Raw genomic sequence first — 23,396 nt, 5'->3', positions numbered from 1 at the left:
AAACAACTAGAATTCTCATAATATACCACTTGATGGAATGTAAAATAGTTTTTAACGACTTTAGAAGTTTTATAAGTTTATAAAATTTTACAAATTTTATAAGAAATAACCAGTTTATTTTGTAAGAAGTTATACCTTCTTACAAAACTATGACCCAGCAATTCTACTCTTAAGCATTTATCCAAGACAAAAGAAGACACATGTCCTTCAAGAAACTCAAATATATACTGGCAGATGCATAGATTGTGGTATGTCCATATTACGGAAATAAAAATGAACATACTAGTCGTACACATAAATGAATCTCAGAAACATTATGGGGGAGGTATTAACTTCCTGAATGGTAGAGTAGTGACCTCCTCAAAACTGCTCCTCCAAGAACACTGGCAAAAGGTATCTAAGTCAACTTTTTCAGAAGTTTTAATCAAAACTTAAATTAAGCAAAGCTTACAGCAATCCTGAGAGTGTTTATTCCATAAAAATTGCAGGGAATTCTGCTAAGAATGGTGAGCTTTGTGGCACATTCTACTTGCTCTATTCCCACATCCTCTCCTTAGTTACATAGTAATCTTGAAAACTGGAATTGAGATTACCTGGCTATGCACATTGGTCAGACTGCATTGAGCTTTACATTTAAAATTTCTGCACTTTATAAGGAGTAAATTTGCCTTCCTAAATATGACTTAATAGTAAATTTTGCTTTCTTCAGAGTAAAACATATCAAATGATTTACTGTTATTTCTAGGGTACCATGTTATAAGGGCTCTTTTATACTATAGATTATATACTATAGATTAACATGCAGAGCAAAAAGTTTAAGCACTGAGAACTAAAGTTCCCCTCAAACCTGGTCTTTACTAGAAATTTTTTAAACAATGACGTCAAGAGTAGAACCCAGAAAGCTCTCCAGTTTATCTATTCATTCTTCTCTTGTCTTTATTTATCTATTGTCACTGAAGCCTGGGAGGAAAAGGGGTGAGTGAGGATGAAAAGGAGAGAAGGAGGAGAAGTAGCTAAATGAAGAACTCTTAGTAGTGAATAAGGGTCGTCAAGGCAACTACTTCTGGGATTTCTCTACACAATAGGGGCTCAAAGAGTTTTTACACAGCCTGCTGGGACCATTTACTTCTCAAAATCCTGTCATCACGAATCCCATATTCTTAGAGAATCAAGTACATTGAATGATTAGTATAATAAAGGAAGATGATATTTATGTGTTGGGCAATCTAACAAAACCAGAAAGGAAAACACACATGAAACCCTCAAAACTAGGAACTATGGAAAAACCAAAAGAGCAAGAGCTGCATTTTACAAGTGTTAGCCTAAAAGTCATACTTCTCTACTACCTTGTGGCTAGTAGTTGTTTTTTTTTTTTTTTTTTTTTTTCTTGATCCTGTACCCTAGAAGGAGAGCCTGGCTGCTAGTCTAATCCAAATATTTGTGTCTAACTATCATAAACATACTAAGAAGCCTCTGACTTCTGGTATCTATCTTTAAATATATTAGAATAAGTAGGCAGTCAGCAGGCTAGGAAAGCCAAAATGTAGCGACTTTAGTACTGTTATTGAGGGGACCCTGATCATTTCATTATGAGAAAAAGAAGCTCAAATCAATCACTTTCAATATAACAATACTGTTCAGCACTGCAGTGCAGTGTGCTTTTAAAAACACTGCACACACTTATATTTTTCTATTAGCAGAATTCTACATGCTGTGATAGGCAGGGTTGAAAATATGTAGGAATCCACAAATTGTATCATGTGGGAAAAAATCTAACCCATCTACTTATAAAGTTAACACTGGTTTTAACATTCCTGTTGAGTTGTAAACAGCATAAAGTGCCAGTGTCTAAACTAAGAGTCTATAAGTGAGCAGTGAGTAGGCAAGGAATTTAATTTTACTGAGCAAATGTGTAGTGGACTGCAGTAGCTATTATAAAGCAAGATTTCTTCTGGTATTTCATGACTCCACCCTCACCACCGACATACACACAAGTACACAAATACATACATACCCCACAACCATATACATGATGAATACCTGAGACTTTTTAGGCAATGCTGTCCTTTCTAAAGAGATGCAGACTTGCCTCTAATGCAATTGTCCCAAAAGTATGTAAAATTGAGGCTGCCAGGTGAAAAGTCTATGAAACAGAATGAGTGAATTTATAATATGAGAGAGGAAATGAAAGACAGAGAAAGAGAAAGAAAGAGAGACCGTGAACGACTTCATGGCACTAAGAACTCCAAGCCTACGATGGTTTGAATTAACTTGTGTTCCTTCACTGGATACTCTATTGCTATATTGAAATCACATTTACTTTATGTAATATGAAAGACGTAGGATACTGAAATATCATGTTTATTAAAATGTTTAATTTCAAAGAAGGCAAGACAAATAAAACATTATCCAACAAAGCATCCAACCAGCTACCAAAGAACTTCCTTTCTAACATTAACTTTCTGAAATAATGATTCTTGACAACTTTTAGTTCCAGGTGCCAGAGGCAATATTTTGTCTTCCATCACCCTATGCCCTCAATTGGAATGATTTCTTTCTTAATTTAAAAACTTTTAGTAATGGCCTGCTTATAAAGGCATGGAGATGTTCAGGTTGACATAAAGAGGTTTCTTTTCTTAAGGATGTCTTAATCAATGTTTTTTTTTTAAGATTTATTTATTTATTTGAGAGCAAGAGCAGATAGAAGGAGGGGCAGAGGGAGAGAGAGAATCCTCAAGCAGACTCCCTGCTGCATGTGGAGCCTGATGTAGGTCTCAATTTCATGACCCTGAGATCATAACCTGAGCCAAAACCAAGAGTTGGTAGGTTAGCCAACTGAACCACCCATGTGCCTCTAGTTTATGTATATTACACTGTATTTTTATAATTAGTTTCTCTAACAAACAACTTGATTAAAGCTGTAATATTTATAGAATCACTGGAATAGGCATGTTTAAATATGTAGCTTGGAAAGAAAGATGGAGGGTCAGGGCAATCAAAAGGAGGTAATATTTATGCTGTCTTGAAATATGAAGAGCTCTCCAGAAAAAGAATGATAAGAGGAAACCATTGAATAAGACAGAAAAATGTGTTTTTGATATGCAGTATCTGAAATGAAGAATAAAGGAAGATAAAATGATAAGATTTGGAATCAATTTCTTATCAAAAACTCTAAGCTATAATGAAAGCAAAATGAGTTTTTAGTCTCTTTTAAATGGCTACTTTTCTATTATTATGACAGTCTTTCCATGAAATATACTAGCATCACACTTAGTATACTTTACCCAGTTCCAACCAGTTTAAAGCACTACCTGCTTACATGTCAATGGTCACTGTAAAGAAAATCCAGTCCTACTGGGGAGATATTCCATCAAGAAAATACCAGTCAAACCAACTTAAAGCTTTAAACATGCCCCAGTGAAATTGCAGCCAGCAGTAAAATAAATATGTATGGTTATTTGCTAAGGTATTAGGGAAAACCTACTTATCTTGCCCTGGCTCTTTAAGCTTAAACTTCTTACTCATTTAAAAATCAAACACATGACACTTTATCTACAGGAGTTATAAAGAATACCTCTTTTCTAAGCTCAGAAACCTCCATTCTATGGAGCCTTGGTGTTCTTGTTCTGTGATACCCCCTATATTTACCTTGTGGTTTGTTCCCATTATTCCCTCACATCAAGATTACTTGTCCAGATTAGAAATGTTTGACTCTGAGGGGGCCTGGGTGGCTCAGTCAGTTAAGCATCCAACCCTTCGTTTCAGCTCAGGTTGTATTCACAGGGTCAGGTGATTGAGCCCCGCATCAGCTCCATGCTCAGTGTTGAGTCCACTTGAGATCCTCTCTCCCTGTCCCTTTGCCCCTCCCATTCATGTGCTTGCACTCACGCTGTCTCTCACTCACTTTCTAAAAATAAATAATTCTTAAAAAAAAAAAGAAATATTTTATTCCAGCATCTCTGTCAGGATTAAGTTCTGATTTTTTTTCTGGTTCACTGGGGCTAAGAAGCAGTCTCTAAGCCTTTTGGGTCCTCTGGACAAGTTCTGACTCAGCCTACTCTTAATTACTTGTTCTCTGGCAGTTATATACACCACTATTCAATCATGAAACCATCAAATGGGGAAAAAATGGAATCATTCCTCCTGCTCCAGTCTTTCTCTATCTCACCTACTTTTATACTGGTGTTTTATGCCTCTGAACAGGGAGTTGAAATGTGATATCTGATTATTTTCAAGCATATAGGTTCTGTGGAATTTATACAGAGTGACCATATTCTCCAGGATGCAGAGACCGTTAGTCTAATTCCACTATCAAAAACAACAACAAAACTCATGACATGAAAAAAAGGAGTCAGGGTGAATGAAGGTTGATTTGGTCATTTTTATGTTCCCTCAGAGTCCTAAAATCCCATACTTTGTTGATTCTAAGTACAGAGGTAAAAACAAGTTGTTTTAAAAATTTTACCTAAGGAAGCTTTGACCTCCTTGTTTCTCAGACTATAGATGAGAGGATTTAACATAGGGATGACCACTGTATAAAACACAGATACCACTTTGTCCTGGTCCATTGAGTAGCTGGAGCTGGGGCGCAGATACATAAACAGAATTGTACCAAAGAAGATGGTAACCACCATCAAGTGGGAAGCACAGGTGGAAAAGGCTTTGTGCCTCCCTTCAGCAGAATGGATCCTCAAAATGGCAATGAGTATGTACAGATAAGAAATGAGAATAATCAAGAGGCAGCTCAGTTCATTAAAACTGGCAAAAGCAAAAATGACAACTTCATTGATATGTGTATCAGAACAAGAGAGTTTCAGGAGGGGTGGAGTGTCACAGAAAAAGTGGTTGATGACATTTGAACTGCAGAAAGACAGCCGAAAGGTGAAGCCAGTGTGAATGGCAGCATTCAGAAAGCCTGCAAGATACGTGGCCAACACCAGAAGGACATTAAGATGGGGAGACATAATAACTGCATAAAGAAGAGGCTTGCAGATGGCCACATAACGGTCATAAGCCATCACGGCCAACAGGAAGCCCTCAATGCCGGCAAAGGAACCAAAAAAGAAGAATTGAGTGGCACATCCATTAAATGAAATGACTGGGTTCTCCACCCAGAAATTCACTAGCATATTAGGGGCAATGACAGAAGAATAACAGAAATCAACAAGGGATAAGTTACTGAGGAAAAAATACATTGGAGTATGGAGATGTGAGTCAATCTTGATTAATAGGATCATGCCAAGATTTCCAAATACAGTGATCATATAGACGACCAGAAACACCATAAAAAGAAGGCACAGTAGTTCTGGATGATCCCCGAATCCCACAAGAATAAATTCAGTCACTGTTGTATGGTTGCTCATATCTTTGTCTCAGAATAGATGATTCATTTGCTAGGATAAGAAAGAAACCAAGGAAATACATTGTATAAAGAAAAAAAAATACCAGGAAAATAAAATAGTTCAATCTTATAAGTAAGATTAACTCTAAAATGCCCTGAGGATATGTGTATTAAACCTCTTTATTTTCCTATTGCAGTGAAAAAATTCCTTGAGTAAACAGAGTAACCTATTTTATTTAAAACTAATGTGTGTGTGTATGTGTGTGTGTGTGTGTGTGTGTGTGAAGTCTTTGATCGTTGACCCTATTTATCCATAGCCTATCTTAACTCTCAACTTTTTTCTCCTCCTCCCTTGGTCTTACTGCCTTCACCTCCTATGATCCAATTCCTTGCATTCATCTTGGCAATAAAACATACAATACAGTTGAATACCTTTGCTTGTATACAGTTCTACTTTTCCTATTTTCTCTCAAGTCCACTCTGACCAGGTTTCCACCCCAGCACTCCATGGAAACATCTCTTACCTAAAGCATCATGGATTTTTACATTGTCAATTTCTGTGGTCAATTCTCATTCCTCATCCTTTTGACCTATCAATAACATTTGACAGAATTGACTTCTTACTGCTCCTTGAAAGACTTTCTTATCTGATCTTCCAGAACTCCAGACTTCAAGTTTTCCTCCTACAGTTGCGTTACTCTTTCAAGTCTCTGCTTACTCCTTCTTTTCTCTATGACTCTTAAGGTTGAAGTACCTCAGTCCTTGGTCTACCTCTTTTTCCTATTTATACTCTACTCTGGTGACTATTCAATTCTGTAAATTTAATTATCATCTATATACTTAAAACTCCTTAATTTATATCTCTAGCCCTGACCTCTTTTCCAAATTTCAGACTTATAATTTAACTGCTTACTCACAATCTCCACAATACTATCAAATAGCAACTCAGAATGACCCAAAGCTGAATTCTTCATGCCCTCCCTAATTTGCACCAAACATAGCATTCCTTATCTCATGTTAATGACAACTCTATACTTTCATTTGCTTAGATGACATTAAATAAACAAATAAATATTCAAGATATTAATCTCTTCTCTTTCTTATATACTATATAACCAGTTAATCAGAAATTATGTTGGTTCTACCTTCAAAATATCCATATCAACTACTTCCTATCGTCTCTATTCCTATCAAGACCCAAGACGACACTACCTTTCACCTAGATTACTGTAACAGTCTTTCACTGATCTATCTTTAAAGTCAGCTAAATTCCTACCCTATAAAAAAAAAAACTATTTTAAAATTTTGTAAAGCTCTACTTTACACATACATATACAAACATACTTACATTATATATGGAATTCTTGCTACAAAAAAATTAATTAAATTTCCCTACTTTGCACATACACACACACACATATATACATGGATAAACATGTATATATACATTCATATATATAAGTGTCTGTATAAAATTCTCATTTGTTATTAGTCATCTTAAATTTCTGTTGCCTAAAAACAAAATCCAAATTAGTTTAGTTGGTAACATTAAATTTAGTATTTCAGACATATCCTAATTGAGATGTTTAATTACTTGATCTTTTTTGGGTCCTCTTGGAATCTTTCTATGTCTGAACACTTTAAGATCAACTAAATAATCTTACCTTTGTTCTTAAGAAATATTCGCCAATAATGGTTATTAGTTTAGTTTTGCTTTACTGCTTTTTGGAGGAATACAAGTTTTCTGTCTTACAATGTGAAATTTATAGCTATGATGAAGATGGAAGTGGCATAAGAGATCCAGTTATGACAGCATTAAGACAGGATTAATTCAACAGAGAAAATGCTGCTTCTGAATCTGAAGCAGTCAGCCTTATTCAGTGTGTGATGACTCTCTTGAGACTGCAAAACACTAAAAATCTAAAACTTGAAATGTGCTAATCCAGAATTAAAGCATGCACTTATTTTCCACTGAAATAATTGAACTACTTTCTCCCCAGTGAACCACTTATACCCTGGAGGGTAACTTTGGCATTTAGAGAAGTACAAAAATTATTTCATGGAGTCTCAAGACCATGAAATAATGAGACTCCATTGAGCATAACATTGAATTAAATGGTACAGGATTGATGCCTCAAACTTCAGAATTCCACTTACAATGTAATCCCTATTCATTTCTACTAGAATATAGCTCTCAATGTATTAATTAATTAATTAATTTAACACATATTTAGTGGACTTGTATTATGGAGCATACAAGTATTCTTGATACTGGGAGAGTAGCCAAAAAATTGATCTTATTCATTCCTTCATGCAGCTTGCATTCTGAAGTTAGGCTTAGATGGCTCTTGTAGAATGGTAGGAAAAAGTAAAGCCCAAAACTGATTTGTGAACTACCAGGCTTTTCTGATCAGTTACTTCGTCCCAAACACCCTCCTGATTGCAATTCATTTCCTTCTTTCATTTGCTCACATTGGTCCATATATATGTTGTTCCCTTATTATTCCTTGAAGAAACCAGAGAGAATCTTGCCTCAGGGCATTTATATTTATTGTAAGTATACCTAGAACGCTCTTCCACAGATAGTCAGATGGTATTATCTTTATTTAAGCCTTTCTCAAATGTTATTCCCGCAGAAAGCTCTTCTCTGATGCCACCGTTCCCTATTCTATCTCCTGCTTTATTATTCTTCAAAACACCACTCATACCCAGGTCAAACACACACACACACACACACACACACACACACACACCACTTTACAATTCTATGCACTCATGCATGAACATTTGTAATAGACAATATAGTCTTCCTCACTTGAATATAAGTTAGAGAAGATCAAAAGCTTATTTTCTTTACCTGCTAAATCTCCAGTACATGTTACATACTAGTTTTTCTCTTAACAGTTTACCAGTTTTATTGAAGTTTTTGTATGCCCAAACTCAACAAATTATATACATTAAATGTATGCAGAGTTTTGCGTATCTATAAGTAATCCTTGGATGGATTCTGAGTAAAAATATAAAGGGCATCTATTTTCTTATTCTAAGTATAAACTAAGAATATATAACAGAAGACACAATTTGTAGCTTAACATGGAAAAGGATATTTTAAGCTCAATGACACATAGGTGTGATACTAAGATACAGATCCTCCTTATAGTACAAAAGGTGTGATCATTCTATAGATGTTTGAGTATGATAATTAAGTTGGAAAAGCTAATTTTATAGTCATTTCATGTATTCAGAGTCACTAGATGCCAGATTCAATGTATGAATCTGGAACACAAGTGAGAGGTCAGGGGTAGACACGTGAATTTTGGAATCATTGCAGACTTCTTAGATCACCTAAGAAGTGGGTACAGATGGAGAACAAATGTATCACAAACTAATGTGGAGAATTAAGTCTTTAGCTCCAAGATTTGGATGTTAGCATGAGGAAGAGGAAAAGCTATCATAGTTACCTGGGAAGAAGCGGTAGTGGAAAAAGGAAAATCAGAAGATTGAAGTCATACAGAAATCTAAAAATATGTGGGTTTTGGGTAAGGTGAAGGAATTATTGATGGTAAATCCTCTTGAGATACCAAGTACAAGTATGATAGAAGAGCAATCTTTAGAGGCAATAATGTTAAGCATTCATGTGTCCATGAGAAGATTGGGTTCAATGGAGAAGTGGCACAGAAATACAATTGGAACATGTAATGGGATCTGAGGAAGTAGGGACAAGGACCAGAAGTAGTTCTTTTGAAAAGGTTCATTGTAAAGAGAGCAGAGACATAAGCTGGTGACTGACAGGACTTTCAGCCAAAGAAATTATTAAGAGGGTGATACTAGATGATGTTTATAAACAAATGAGAACACACCAGTAGAGTTTGAGAAACCAGTCCTTGGGTAGAGTACAGATACAATTTCTGAAGTGAAATTCATGGAACCCTCCAAAGATATTCAGATGTAAACCTTGGCGGGAGGGTGAGGTGGTCTTACTTAGAGCATGAGAAGCACTGATGTTCTCTCTCAGGGTCTGCAGTGGATAGTGGGATGGAAAGCAATAGGGAGTAGATATTTACCTGATTCCAAATCATGCTTCCTTTGACATGCCATCTCATTAAAGAAGGCCATTTCCCCATTGCTCCTACATTGACAGTTCCCTGCCCCACCACAGTGAACAAGAGATAGATAATTTGCTTTCAGTAAATGTTTATTAAAAACTACCCCTGGGAAGGGTAAAGGTTAAAAGTTAAAGTACATTCACTACTCTCATAATATTCCAGTTAATTTACAAAATCAGTAAAATAATACCTCATTATTGCTGTAGTACCCATATTAGAAGCCCTGATAAGATTCTTTCTTGTATCTTGTTTGTTATTCTTGATATCTGTGTGAGTAGAGTAGTATTATTATTTATGACAGATGCTGTTCATACCACCCAGATTTGTTTTGCGGGGTTAAAGCATTTATTTTCTCAGCTTCCAAGTGCAATGTCAACTGACACTTCACAGCTGATTTCCACTCTGGGAATTGGCCCTGCTGAAAGGAATTACCATGTCCAAGTGGGTGAGCCATTTTCAAAACTGGTCATTATGAAAGTATAAACACTTGATCTTTATTTTTTTTTTCACAATCTGGGCAATCTCTGAAGGATCATCTTGGCCACAGAGCTCCAAGTGGAATCACATGACTACTCTATTGTAACTTCATCACTGTTCAACTTCTATCTACTCAGCTCTGCTTCCCTCATTCCTTTCTAGCCTTCTAGGTATTGTTCCTGGGAATGTTCTCCACTACAATTCCTGGCATGTATACAAATATCTGTCTGAGTCTATTTGCCCAGATCCGAGATGATAGATAGATGATAGGTAGATGATAGATAGATGGCAGATAGATGATAGATGATAGATAGATAGATAGATAGATAGATAGATAGATAGATAGATGATAGATAGATAATAGATAATAGATAGAATGTCAGATCAAGAAAAGATAAATATTGAAATTGGAACTTAAACCCAGTCAGTCATATCCAAATATTTTGATACTTTACTAAGCACTAACCTCCCCTACTATGTTTTTTCATCATGTAAGCCTATGGATAAACATTTAAGACACCAGAATATTTAGAGGGATGCCCCATTTTAACCAATTTGCTTTAATACACACACACACCAAAAGACATGAACAGAAATCTCACAGAGGAAGACATAGACATGGCCAACATGCATATGAGAAAATGCTCTGCATCACTTGCCATCAGGGAAATACAAATCAAAACCACAATGAGATACCACCTCACACCAGTGAGAATGGGGAAAATTAACAAGGCAGGAAACAACAAATGTTGGAGAGGATGCGGAGAAAAGGGAACCCTCATACACTGTTGGTGGGAATGTGAACTGGTGCAGCCACTCTGGAAAACTGTGTGGAGGTTCCTCAAACAGTTAAAAATAGACCTGCCCTACGACCCAGCAATTGCACTGTTGGGGATTTACCCCAAAGATACAGATGCAATGAAACGCCGGGACACCTGCACCCCGATGTTTATAGCAGCAATGGCCACGATAGCCAAACTGTGGAAGGAGCCTCGGTGTCCATCGAAAGATGAATGGATAAAGAAGATGTGGTTTATGTATACAATGGAATATTACTCAGCTATTAGAAATGACAAATACCCACCATTTGCTTCAACGTGGATGGAACTGGAGGGTATTATGCTGAGTGAAGTAAGCCAGTCGGAGAAGGACAAACATTATATGTTCTCATTCATTTGGGGAATATAAATAATAGTGAAAGGGAATATAAGGGAAGGGGGAAGAAATGTGTGGGAAATATCAGAAAGGGAGACAGAACGTAAAGACTGCTAACTCTGGGAATCGAACTAGGGGTGATAGAAGGGGAAGAGGGCAGGGGGTGGGAGTGAATGGGTGATGGGCACTGGGGGTTATTCTGTATGTTAGTAAATTGAACACCAATAAAAAATAAATTAAAAAATAAAAAAAATTTTAAAATAAATAAATAAATAAATAAAAATAAAAAAAATACACACACACACACACACACACACAGAACTAAAGTAACCAGACAATAAAATTTATATGAAAACATATTTTCTTCTGCATAACAGGATGATATGTAACATGGTTTTACAGTAGGTGTTTCTGTAAAATCTTCTTTAAGGCCCCTTTCACATCCTTATTTTTCAAACTGTAGATGAGGGGATTTAGCATAGGGATCACTACTGTATAAAAGACAGAGACAATCTTGTCCTGTTCCATTGAATAGCTAGATGTAGGGCGCAAATACATGAAGAGAATTGTCCCAAAGAATATGGTGACAGCCATGAGGTGGGAGGCACAGGTGGAGAAGGCTTTGTGTCTGCTTTCTAAAGAAGGCATTCTCAAGATGGCAATGAGGATACACAGGTAGGAAATGAGAACAATCATAACACAACTGATGACATTAAAGCTGGAGAAAGCCATGATCACAATGCCATTGATGCGAGTGTCAGAGCAAGAGAGTTTGAGCAGGGGTGGGGTGTCACAGTAGAAATGGTTGATCCTATTAGAGCCACAAAAGGACAATCTGAAAGTCATTCCTGTGTGTATGGCTGCATTCCCAAAGCCTGCTAAGAAAGAGGTAGCTATTAGTAAGAAGCAAATTTTCCCAGACATGAGAACTGAGTATCGCAGAGGGTTCCAAATGGCTGCATAGCGGTCATATGCCATCGTGGCCAACAGAAAGCATTCAGTCCCCAAGAAGGAGCCAAAGAAGTAGAACTGAGCAGCACATCCATTAAAAGAAATGGCTTTATTCTTGGCCATGAGGTTTACCAGCATCTTAGGAGTGACAGAAGAAGAGTAAGATGCATCAACAAAAGACAGGCTACTGAGAAAGAAGTACATGGGGGTGTGGAGACAGGGGTCAATCTTAATTAACACAATCATCCCCAAATTACCCACCAAGGTTGCCATATAAATAAACAGAAACAATCCAAAGAGGACAATTTGTAGATCTGAGTTGTCTGAGAGTCCTAAGAGGATAAATTCTGTCATTTCTGTTTGATTTCTGCCTTGGACTTCTTTCATGTATCTGATCATTTCAGCTGCAATAAGAAAGAGAATGGAACTGACATTTGGTCAGGTGAATACATGAGAGAGCCATAAACATCTTTTCCTGAACATATATACATAAGAATTCTAGATGTGTTTTGGACATGATGTTAAGTCAAAAGACATCAAAAGACTATGCTAAGTTCTAGGTGTACTACTGCCTACTAACTAATGACCTTGAGATGAGTGACTTGATATATCCATTAACTAAGAGTACTTCTAGCTTTAACCATTTATTGGATAATTATAGTAACTTATCTCTCTTCATTATTTATGATAAATTAATTGATATATTAATATATACTGTCTGGCAAACTTCTGAAGAAAGATGGCAAATGAATTCAGGCCACTGCCTATTCTTGAGCAGTATAATGGAATGAGTTAAAAATAGTGAAAGTTAGTAAAAATTAGTCAAAAGTATCAAACAACAAGAAAAGAGTTGTATTTTCTGGAGATGGGGGAACTTTAAAACTCGATATTCCAAGGAAAAAAACAGAGGAACATCACATGCAACTAGAATGGTTGCAAACCTGCTGGAATTTCCCAGTATCAGCATCTACAGGGGGCAGAAATCTGTTAAATATTGAGAACTTTGAATAATTCCCTCCAATATTTAGAGAATTTGATTTCAAGAATGAGGTGAAAGGAACAGAATAAGCCACAGCAGGGAGAACTTCTACCTAACACTCAGATTTACAAGATCACACCAGACCTGAAAACAGCAGCAGCAACATATGGAATATTCCAGTCACAATACTGAATTGGGGGAACAACACATTGCCAGGTCATCTAAATGGAAATAAGATTCATCCCATGTAAAATATAAAAAAGCCAAATACAGGACAAAAGAAAGGAAGGAAGGAAAGAAGGGAAGGGAAGGGAAGGGAAGGGAAGGGAAGGGAAGGGAAGGGAAGGGAAGGGAAGGGAAAGGGAAAGGGGAAGGAGGAAGGAAGGAGAGGGAGATGGAGCAAGAGAGGAAAGGAAAAATGAAAACCCAGTCTTGAGTTTTCAAGTAAAGTTTAGGTAACAGCTTCAGTGGAATTCTTCCCCACTTGAAATCAAATCCTCTATCCCCTCTAAGACCTCGGGCTATTGAACAATAAATAAGACTGACTTGGGCTAGCTGTCCAGTCATAGCTCAAAGTGTTAAATCTTGTATCATTCTCAGCAGGAAGTTATCTTATACTATCTAAAATTAAAATACAGGACCAAAGTGACTTAATATCTGTGCTAACACTGGAGATCATGGATCTCTTGAGCACAGTTGGAGACAGATGTACAGCCCCGGTCCTCTTCCTTGGAATAACCTTGTTATTTGAATTTCAAAGAACAGCATCTCCAGAAGGAAATAAAAAAGAAGGAATGGATCTTTTTCTCTCATCTTCAATCAGAAACTTTCCCTGAGAAGATTATTCTATCAGCAATAGTGAAAAACAAATAAAATGCAGTACACATTGTGTGTGTGTGTGTATGTGCGTACTAGAGATACAAAGAAAGGTAACGATGAATTAAGTACTAAAATATGTTGAAGATCCTCTATGCTCTGCAGGCACCGTGTTAAGTATTTTTCCTGCAATATTTTATTTAAATTTTATGAGATAGGCAGTATTATAATCTTCATTTTGCACATGAGAAATAGGAGGAACAAAAGATCTGTGACTCTTCCAGAGTTATAGAATTAACCTAATGGAATCTAATTTATACCCAGCTAATGCAATACTCATTCTCTTTGCATTTGAGATCATTGAGAATGGACCCCTTGATAACAAATGTGAGCACTAATACACAGAATAATTGATATTGTAATTACCAGGATTTCATCTATATGCTAGAATACATTTAGTTACATTAAAAAAAAATCTATAGATCTCCTGGACAGAAAATATAATTGCAGTTGCTGAAAATTATCTTTCTTAGAATTTCCATTCGATTAATTTGCATTATTAGCAAAATACCATTTGTTTTACATCTGGTGCTATGAATTACATGCTACCATCTCCCCTCTACCCTGGAAAATAGACTCTCACTATAATCCCTTTGCTAAGATTTTGCAGTCATTAGTCCAGAGATTCTTAACAAAGGTTTTCAATTCCTAGGCATTTATGAAAACAATAGCAAGATTTCCTGAGAATTTCTGGCATTTAAATAGGCCTTCAAATCATATTATTTACTGCTGCTTATATTTCTCTTAATGGCTTACAAATCTTATAACAAGAAAAACGGACAATTTAACATACCTTCTTAGTCTCAGTGCTCTTAGAGCTTTGAGTATATAGGTATTTGAAGAAAGGTACAGCGTTGTGGATTTTTCTTCAGGTCATTAAATTACTTGGGCAGAACCCTTTATATATTTTCCTGACCTTTCTTGACTGCTTGACTTCTATTTGGTCCTTTTGCTTGTTTTTGTATAATGCTTAAAATCACCCAAAACAAAACACACATCAAACTTTCTTCTCAGAGAAGGCATTCATCAATTCTCCTAGGTCAAGTAGTAGACATAGTTAGAATGGATTTAAGGCATCACCCATTAGAGATAAGACAACTGAAACCCTTTACACCTTCCCTATCAAAAGAGAGTTACTTTGCATTCTTTCTTACTTTTCCTTGAAAATAAGAATCCTATTTTGTTATATGAAGGTAAAACAGATTTTAAAATATGCAGTATATCACTGCAGTGCAGCTTCTAATGTTTGCAATTAATTCCAATTGTAGAGTCTCTGGATCAGACTGTGGAGTAAGCATTCTGAATTATTTTAAATAGGATATTTTTCTTATTCTTTAGTGTCTGGGGATTGTATCCCTCATGTCATTTCATTTTAATCTACTTGTTTTTCCCCCCAAAGCTAAGGAAATCTCATGTCCTCTTCACATTTCTCTCCTTTGCCCTAGGGACACCTGGGCCCCGTGGAAAATGAATTTCCAGTTCCACATTTCTAGCCCTGGCTAAATATCCCTCTTCTGTCTCCCCCAAATAGCTGGTGCTCTGGTTCCCTTGAGAGCATTGAAATAATCCACAAAATAGCAGGTTGTCTCTATATCCACCTTCTGGAAAGACTTTTTATACATGTAAGAAGCTATGTTACTTGGATCATGGCTAAAGGCTGATAGAAGGAAACACACAGAGGTAGTTATGGAGCAAGAAATCTCAAAGAGCTTCAGAATAAGAAGAAACTCATTTCTAATCTTAGCCTGAGTGTCATTCAAGGAGGTACTAGATGCTGCTCTATATCCCTGCCACCAGGATGGGGACCATCAGAAATTAGGCTACAATGAGATCTCCATGGAGAACTGAGCACTTACACTGGATACTGGAATGTGAAGTTAGTGCCGTAAAAGATAACCCACTGACAGGTTGCAATGAGCTTTTCATGAAGAACCATGATAACCCTAAAGCCCAGAAAGAAGGCAACAAGCATTAATGATCAACTGATAGAGACTATACCAACTTGTAAAGATGACCTCCTCTTTAGAGAAGCTTATATATTAATATGAATTGTGACCCAGCTGGTGATCTCCCCAGTCATAATTAGAAGAGAATACGGCTAAACAATAATAACAACTAATATTAACTGAGCATATACCATCTGCTGAGTGTCCTCCTAAATACATGCATTTTTGGATTCCTATTAAGCATCTCTATCACAGATAAGTAAACTAGGGCCTCGAGAAGTTATTTTTCCAAATAGTTAATGCATACCAAAACTGGGACTCAAACACAGTTTTTTCTTGCTCCAGAATGAGCATTGTTGACCATTTTGTGTTACCGCAGCCCAAAAGTAGCAAAGAGTTTGTGAAAAATATCCTTCTGTGTTAAATATAAATAACACATAAACTACAATAATGACTAATGACTTATTTGACATCCCCTGTATAAGACTGATTAATCAGGAGTAATGTTTATGGTATTTGTGATGGCTAATTTTAAATCCCAATTTGACTGAGCTAAGGGATGACCAAATAGCTTATAAAACATTATCTCTGGATGTGTCTGTGAGAGTGTCTAAAGAAGAGATTAGCATGTGAATCAGTAGAGTGAGTAAGGAAGACCTCCCTAACCAGTGTGGGTGGGCATCATCCAATCCAATTCCTTAGGGGCCTGAATTTTTGCTCTCTTTGCTTGAGCTGAGACAGCCATCTTCTCCTGCCTGAAACATCAGTGTTCCTGGATTTCAGGCTTTCAGACTCAGACTAGAACTTTACCCTACTCCACACTGCCACCTCATTTTCAGGCTTTTTGACTGAATGACATCACTGGCTTTCCTGGTTCTTCATCTTGTAGATAGCTGCTCTTGGGACTTCTGAACCTTCACATCCACATGAACCTATTCACCTCTCATCTAGATATACATATTCATCTCCTATTGGACCTGCTTCTCTGGAGAACCCTGCCTAATACAGACATCTTGGTTGTGTTGGTTGCTAAGAAAAGAGTGCATCAGAAGTATTAGAAGTGGAAAGGTGGAAGAGTTGGATGTCTAACTTAGTAAACTATACCACCCCTTAATTGAGAATTATTATTTAATACCAGAGGCCTAGATTTCAAAAAGGTCTCAATGGAGGTAGTGTTTTTCCTCTGGGGACATTACAAAAATTGATGGTTTTCACAGTGAAGAGGGTACACTATAGAATCTAGTGGGTAAGGGGGCAAGGATGCTAAAAACCCGCAAAGTGCAGTACAATCCTAACAACAAAGCACTCTCCATGTTCCATGATATTCAAGTATATTTCAAGTATAAAATAAAGAATAAATGAATGAATGCTAAAGTATTTTATTGTAAATGATTTTCTTTTCATTTCTTCTCTTTAAATTATGTGTGTAGGTAAATTAAATTATCTCCGAATGTCATTTCAGGAACATAGAGGGAGCAATATAAAATACTTGCTATAAAAATATGTCATTTCAAAAAAAATGTCATTTCGTTTCTGAAAAAATACCTATCCACTGTCCCAGGGGATGGTTACATACCACTCACTAGCCACCAAGAGTTTCATCCAAATAGATTCTACATCAACTGGCAAAGCCAAGAGAAATTCTCTTGTTAAGCTTTGGAGGCTCATTTCATTTTAACTAAAGATTTATTTGGACAGCATAAGATGCTGCCACATTCTGACACACCGTACATAAAAATATTACTTCTACTAGTACTACTACTACTATACTATCAATTTTAAAAATAGAAAATTTAGTAAATTAGTAAAATGTAAAATCAATCTGATAACCTCATATAAACAAACAAATCTCCAATTAGAAAATTTATATGGAAGAGAAGATCCCCACTTTTGATTGCCAAACATAAAAGCTTTATGTATAAACCAAGTAAGAAATGTTCAAAACTTCGGTGAAGAAAGGGAGTAACAGAAAGATACAGAATAGACTTGAACAGGTATGAAGACATATACACTATCTGATAGCAAGACTTGATGGCATAAACGTGGCAATTCTTCCTAAGTTAACTTATAAATTTAATGTACTCCCAATAATAATATCCTCAGATTTGTTTCCCAAATAAGTAGAGCTTATCATTGAAAACTGTATTATTGATGGATAAATTGTATAGAATGGTGAAGGAACAAGGGAATAGAATAGAAAAATACAAAAATAGACAATATAAAACAAAATGAACGTTCAATTCAAAACAGTGGGGAAAGGATAATTTTTTTGAATAAATGTTGAGACAAATGGATATCCCCAAGGTTATTTATTGCTGCATTTTTTTCTTCTAATAGTAAAAGATCAGAATCAATTCAAATGTCTATCAATAGGATACTTGATAGGCAGAGGCACCTCCACACAATGGATTATTATGCAGTTGGAGAAAAGTTTGACTTGACGATAAATATTATAAATAAGTGAGTATGTCAATATTATTAAGAATTAACTATTCACCATAAAATAAGATTTAAGAATACAGATTTTTTTAAAAAGTTAGGGGGATCCCTGGTTGGCTCAGCGGTGTAGCGCATGCCTTTGGCCCAGGGCGCAATCCCCGAGTCTCAGGATCGAGTCCCATGTCGGGCTCCCAGCACGGAGCCTGCTTCTCCCTCTGCCTGTGTCTCTGCCTCTCTCTCCTCTCTTTGTGACTATCATGAATAAATAAATAAAATCTTTAAAAAAATAAATTTAATTTAAAAAATAAAAAAAAAAGTTAGATATAAATAAATAAATAAGTCCACTACCTGCTGCCTACAAGAGCTCACTTCAGGTTTAATGGCTAAAAAGTGAATGAATGGGCTGAAAGGTGAAAGAATGGGAAAAGATATTACAAAAGCATTTTTTTAATTAGCTTTTTTGGTGTTATTTTTGCATCTCTTCTTTTAGGATGAAAATTTGTCTCAAGTCAAATAGCATTCCCAAATTAAGCAGCTTTTTAAAAAATACCATGTAGGTAGTGAGAATCTTACAACTCCTCATTTCCCTTTTTCTTCATGCGATGGGAAGCTAAAACAATTCATACGTCATCTCTCATATGCATCTCATGTACTTGTATGCAACCCTTATGCCAGACTCTCTCAGATTCAAGTCTGGTTTGAAGATGGCTAATCCATATAATATGGAAGGTATCACCCTCTGTGAAAGGACTTTCAGGCATCAACAAACAGATCTTTCTACATTACCATCAAAATCACACCCAGCAGGGAGCTTTTAGGGGCTGGAAAAACAGTGCATGTGGCTTTTCTTGACTCAATCACCACCACTCCCTGGAGTGGCAGAAAAGAATTCCCTTGTGTTTCCCTCTTTTATCATTAAGGTTCAAGGAGGAGAGAGTGAAATTCCTTAGGGGTGACAGTTCCTCAGCTCTTCCAGTCTCCCATGAGTGCAGATATCACTTCATCTCTTTTCCTCTGAGGATAACCTGTGACTCTGAAACTTGATAAAACTTCCTGCACACAGGAGCAAAGGTGGGTGATCAAGGAGCTCAGGCACAGCTACCTGAGTGAGTCACCATCTTCGGATTCTCCTCAGAATGTTTGTTCATTATAACTCATCAAGCGAAGAGGAGATAATCAACCTCTCACCAACAGGTAGAAAACAAGTCCGGGCAAAGGTCAGCCTTGGGACAGACAGAGAGAGATGATCCATTAAGAGTAGAATATGATCCTGCTCCCTGCTCCTTTGAGCATGGCTTTGCTTGGCTTCAGGTCCATGCCATTTTCAAATTTCAAAAGAAGACATGGACTATGGATTTGGCTTTTACACACCTCATGATTAGTAGGAACTCAGAATATGTCAGAATTGGAAAGTTACGTTGAGTTTGAACTCTTCACCTTATTCATTTCACAGATAAAGAAGCTGCATCTAATGCAGCAATTCATCAAGCTCAAACAACTACTTAGTGGCAAAAACAGGACAATAACCAGGATTCCAGATTTTACTCCAGAATTCTTTTCAAATAAACATGCAAAAATAGCTGATGCATAGAAATCTAGACTACATTTGGTCTGTATTTGCTTCCATAAGACAATACTTTTGCTGGTCTTTTTAAATAAACATGAAAAAGTAGCTGATGCATGGAAATCTAAAATACATTTGGTCTATATTTGCTTCCATAAGACAATACTTTGGCTGGTCTTTTTAATATTAGGGTTTATTAACTATGGAATATACTTACTTATTCATTACACTATCATTTCTTCAAGAGTCAGATCGGTTGAAGTTTAGTTACATGAGACTAAAAATCTATATATAAAGGTTTTCTTTTATCTTTTGAATTAATAGCCTCATCTCTACTCAATTTATCATTTAATAGAAGTACTGTGGAATTAAAATCACATCTTCACTAAAAATTAAAGCAGTCCATGATAGATCACATGTATGGATTAAGCATTGGAACTTTTTTTCTGGGAGTCGTAAGCACACAATCATCTACTGAATTAAATCTTACACAATTACACTTGCACTGGCACAATTGCCAAATGCATTAAGCACTTAGCACATGACAGTCACTGAATTTAGCACCAGATGATAGATGATAGACAGATAGAATATACATCATATTCTAAGCAATTTTTTGCAGAGATTTATTAAGATAGGCATTAATCTCATCCATAAGTGAAAAGCTGAGACTCTAAAAAAAAAAAGTAGTATGCTAGGGATCCCTGGGTGGCGCAGCGGTTTGGCGCCTGCCTTTGGCCCAGGGCGTGATCCTGGAGACCCAGGATCGAATCCCACATCGGGCTCCCAGTGCATGGAGCCTGCTTCTCCCTCTGCCTGTGTCTCTGCGCCTCTCTCTCTCTCTCTGTGACTATCATAAATAAATTAAAAAAAAATTTAAAAAAAAAGGTAGTATGCTAGAAATCAAAAGTAGTAGGTGGAAAAGCCTGGATTTGTCTGTCCACTATAAGCAAGAATGAGCAGGGTGCTTTATAATTGGTAAAACCCCTTCTCACACACTTCCTCTTTTAACTGGAATTTTGAATCTATAAGGGAGGAAAGAATGATTTTCTGATCCCATTTTCTAGTTGACTGAAGTGAATTGGTCAGCACATGCCCAGCTGCAGGTCAGCCCTGAGCCCTGTGCTGTGTTCCGAGCAGGTGTCTCTCACTCCTGAAACTACTGCAGCCTGGCATCACCCTGCACTTGCAAGTGGATGTTTGGGTCTGTCTCCTACTCTACAAAATTGAGGTAAGACGAAATGAATCCTCCCAGTTGCAATGATAGAAATATTTTTCCTTTTGCTAAAGTCAAAGAACAAGCTAAGTGAGAGGACTGAGATAGACCTCTCATATTCTTTTTGTGATGGTTTATTTTCCTATTTTTATGTGAAGTAGTGAGAGAAAAAATTGAACACAGTGCTATATATGAAATCAGTAGTCCCAGATTCAAGTGCTAGTTCTGCACCCAACACACTGTGTGACTTTACAGGTCCCCTCAGCCTGGTTTTATTTCCTCATTAATATAACCTGTGAAGTGATATATGCATCCACGTAAAGTGACCATGAGAGGAACCAAAGTAGGGACAAGTACTTTGTTGTTGCTGTTTTTTAACAGCTTTATTAAGCTATAGCTGACATACAATAAATCAAATATATTTAAAGTAAAAAAAAAAAAAATATATATATATATATATATATATATATATATATATATCCATGGAACTATCATCACAATCAATATAGGCAATGAATCTGTCACCTCAAAAACTTTCCTCATGCCCCTTGGTAATCCTTCCCTCCTATACCTCCCCACACACACCTCCACCCAGGCAATCATTGATTGATTGTCACTATGGATTAGCTTGCAGTTTCTAGATTTTTAGAAATGGAATCACATAAGGTATACTCTTTTATCTACATGTTTCTCATGTAGATAAGAAACATGGTTATTCTCATGTTTTCTCTCAACCTGGTTATTTTGTGATTCATCCATCATGTTGCCTGGATCAATAGTTTCTTTCTTTTCATTGTTGAGTAGTCATCTATTTTATGCACATACTAATATTTGTTTACCTTATTACTTATGGATGGGCTTTCGGGTTGTTCCCAGGTTCAGTCTTTTGGGGGAAGAATGACTGGATCATACAATAGATATGTGTATGTTTAATTTTGTACCTGCCATGATATTTTCCAAAGTACTTGGACTGTTTTACATTCCTAGCAGCAGTCCACTGATGAAATGTCCACTTCCTCCACTTCCTTGTCAACAATTAATATGGTTCATCTTTTTAAATTTTAATCATTCCAATAGATGTGTAGTAATATCCTATTGTGGCTTTAATTTGTGTATCCCTAATACAAATGATTTGAGCATTTTCATGCATTTAGTTGCCATCCATCTATCTTCTTTGGTGAAGAAGGGGCACTTCTTTGGTGAAGTGCCCCTTCAAGTCTGGCCCATTCCTTCTGGGTTACTTGTTTTCTCATTAATGAATTTTAAAGTTCTTTCATATTATAGTTACAAATTCTTTATGAGAAATATGTTTTTCAAACAATTTCTCCAAGATTTATCTTTTCATTCTGTTTCCTAATTTACTGAATGTATGAAATGATGCACACATTCACAACCTATTAAGAATGAGTCAAAAAGTATTTTATAAACTATACACTCTCAGACAAATACATGGTACTGATTATTCATTATTATTAAACCCCTCATTGATGCAGTTGATTATATTTTTTGCAGAAACTGAAAGACGAAGGCACTATTTTCAACCACCCCAGGATTTAAGATAGCCTGTTATGAATGTCCACATCCCCACGAAAGAGACATTATACTACTCTGCTTTCTTGTCTTTCTTAAGCAGTAAATCAGTTAGAGGAGATACAGTCTGACTTCTCCCTCAAATTTAATAGAGAAAGCTACCTCTTTCTAAATTACTGCATGTTTTAGCTTGTTTGATGTGGTGTGGTGTGGTTTTGCCCACTTCCTTGCTACAGCTCTTCAGTGGAGTGGATATGCATCCAATCACAAAGAAAAAAGCTAATAATGCATGCTGCTGTCTGACCACAGAGTTGGATAATGCTTTCTCTATTCCTCCTGAGTGAAGGATCCTGAATCTTAACTCTAACTGAGCTACACAACAACCTGTTGGCTAAGCAAAAGAATTGTCCAAAGACAGCTGTGTTTTCATCCCGATTATGCCTCATGCCAAATCCTGAGTACTTCTAAATATTAGGGAAGCCAAAGGACTAATTCTGGGTCCATGCATGTCAAGCAAGGCAGGAAAAAGAAAATTCAAGTGCAAAAATAAAGAGATTTAACCTTCATTAAATCACATATACACAGAAGACAATAAAGTGAAATGAACCCTAGAGTCAGAAAGACCCAGCTCCACTGCTTGCTGGCTACTGACTTTATTGAAATTATTTAATATCTAGCCTTATTCTTTTCAAGTATAAAATAGAGATAACAGTGGTACTTATTTCACAAACTATTGTGAGGATGCAATTATGTAATATGTAGAAGTAAGTTCTGGCATATGATTAATAGTATCTCCTGGCTTTTTTTTTAAGATTT

At 36.4% G+C, this 23,396-nt stretch overlaps 4 protein-coding genes across 4 annotated transcripts in view; 1 reads left to right on the top strand and 3 right to left on the bottom strand.

Moving 5' to 3' along the window:
- Positions 1-23,396, bottom strand: part of LOC112663682 (olfactory receptor 5M3) — a 145,059-nt gene that overhangs the window by 104,201 nt on the left and 17,462 nt on the right. The window lies entirely within an intron of this gene.
- Positions 1-23,396, top strand: part of LOC112663144 (olfactory receptor 1019) — a 51,158-nt gene that overhangs the window by 26,117 nt on the left and 1,645 nt on the right. The gene's annotated exons all lie outside the window — the stretch shown is intronic.
- Positions 3,946-5,363, bottom strand: LOC112663083 (olfactory receptor 1020-like). The gene is made up of 2 exons (XM_025451673.1): positions 4,466-5,363; positions 3,946-4,073 (listed from the first exon to the last, which is right to left on the bottom strand). The coding sequence occupies exons 1-2, from the start codon at positions 5,361-5,363 to the stop codon at positions 3,946-3,948; spliced, it is 1,026 nt and encodes a 341-aa protein (XP_025307458.1).
- Positions 11,476-12,429, bottom strand: LOC112663687 (olfactory receptor 5AP2). Its single transcript, XM_025452762.3, has one exon. It carries the CDS (start codon positions 12,427-12,429, stop codon positions 11,476-11,478), a length of 954 nt encoding a protein of 317 aa, XP_025308547.3.

This window comes from Canis lupus, chromosome 18 (genome assembly GCF_003254725.2).
Source record: "Canis lupus dingo isolate Sandy chromosome 18, ASM325472v2, whole genome shotgun sequence".
In the NCBI taxonomy this organism is placed as follows: Eukaryota; Metazoa; Chordata; class Mammalia; order Carnivora; family Canidae; genus Canis; species Canis lupus.
This window is presented reverse-complemented; position numbering and strand designations above follow the sequence as displayed.

What these genes read in the sequence shown, in the direction of transcription:
- LOC112663083 (XM_025451673.1), bottom strand. Translation starts at nt 5,363, where the DNA reads ATGAGCAACCATACAACAGTGACTGAATTTATTCTTGTGGGATTCGGG. An exon ending in GGAGGTCAAAGCTTCCTTAG is followed by an intron (nt 4,074 to 4,465) that starts GTAAAATTTTTA and finishes TAACTGCCAGAG; the next exon opens with AACAAGTAATTAAGAGTAGG.
- LOC112663687 (XM_025452762.3), bottom strand. Translation starts at nt 12,429, where the DNA reads ATGATCAGATACATGAAAGAAGTCCAAGGCAGAAATCAAACAGAAATG.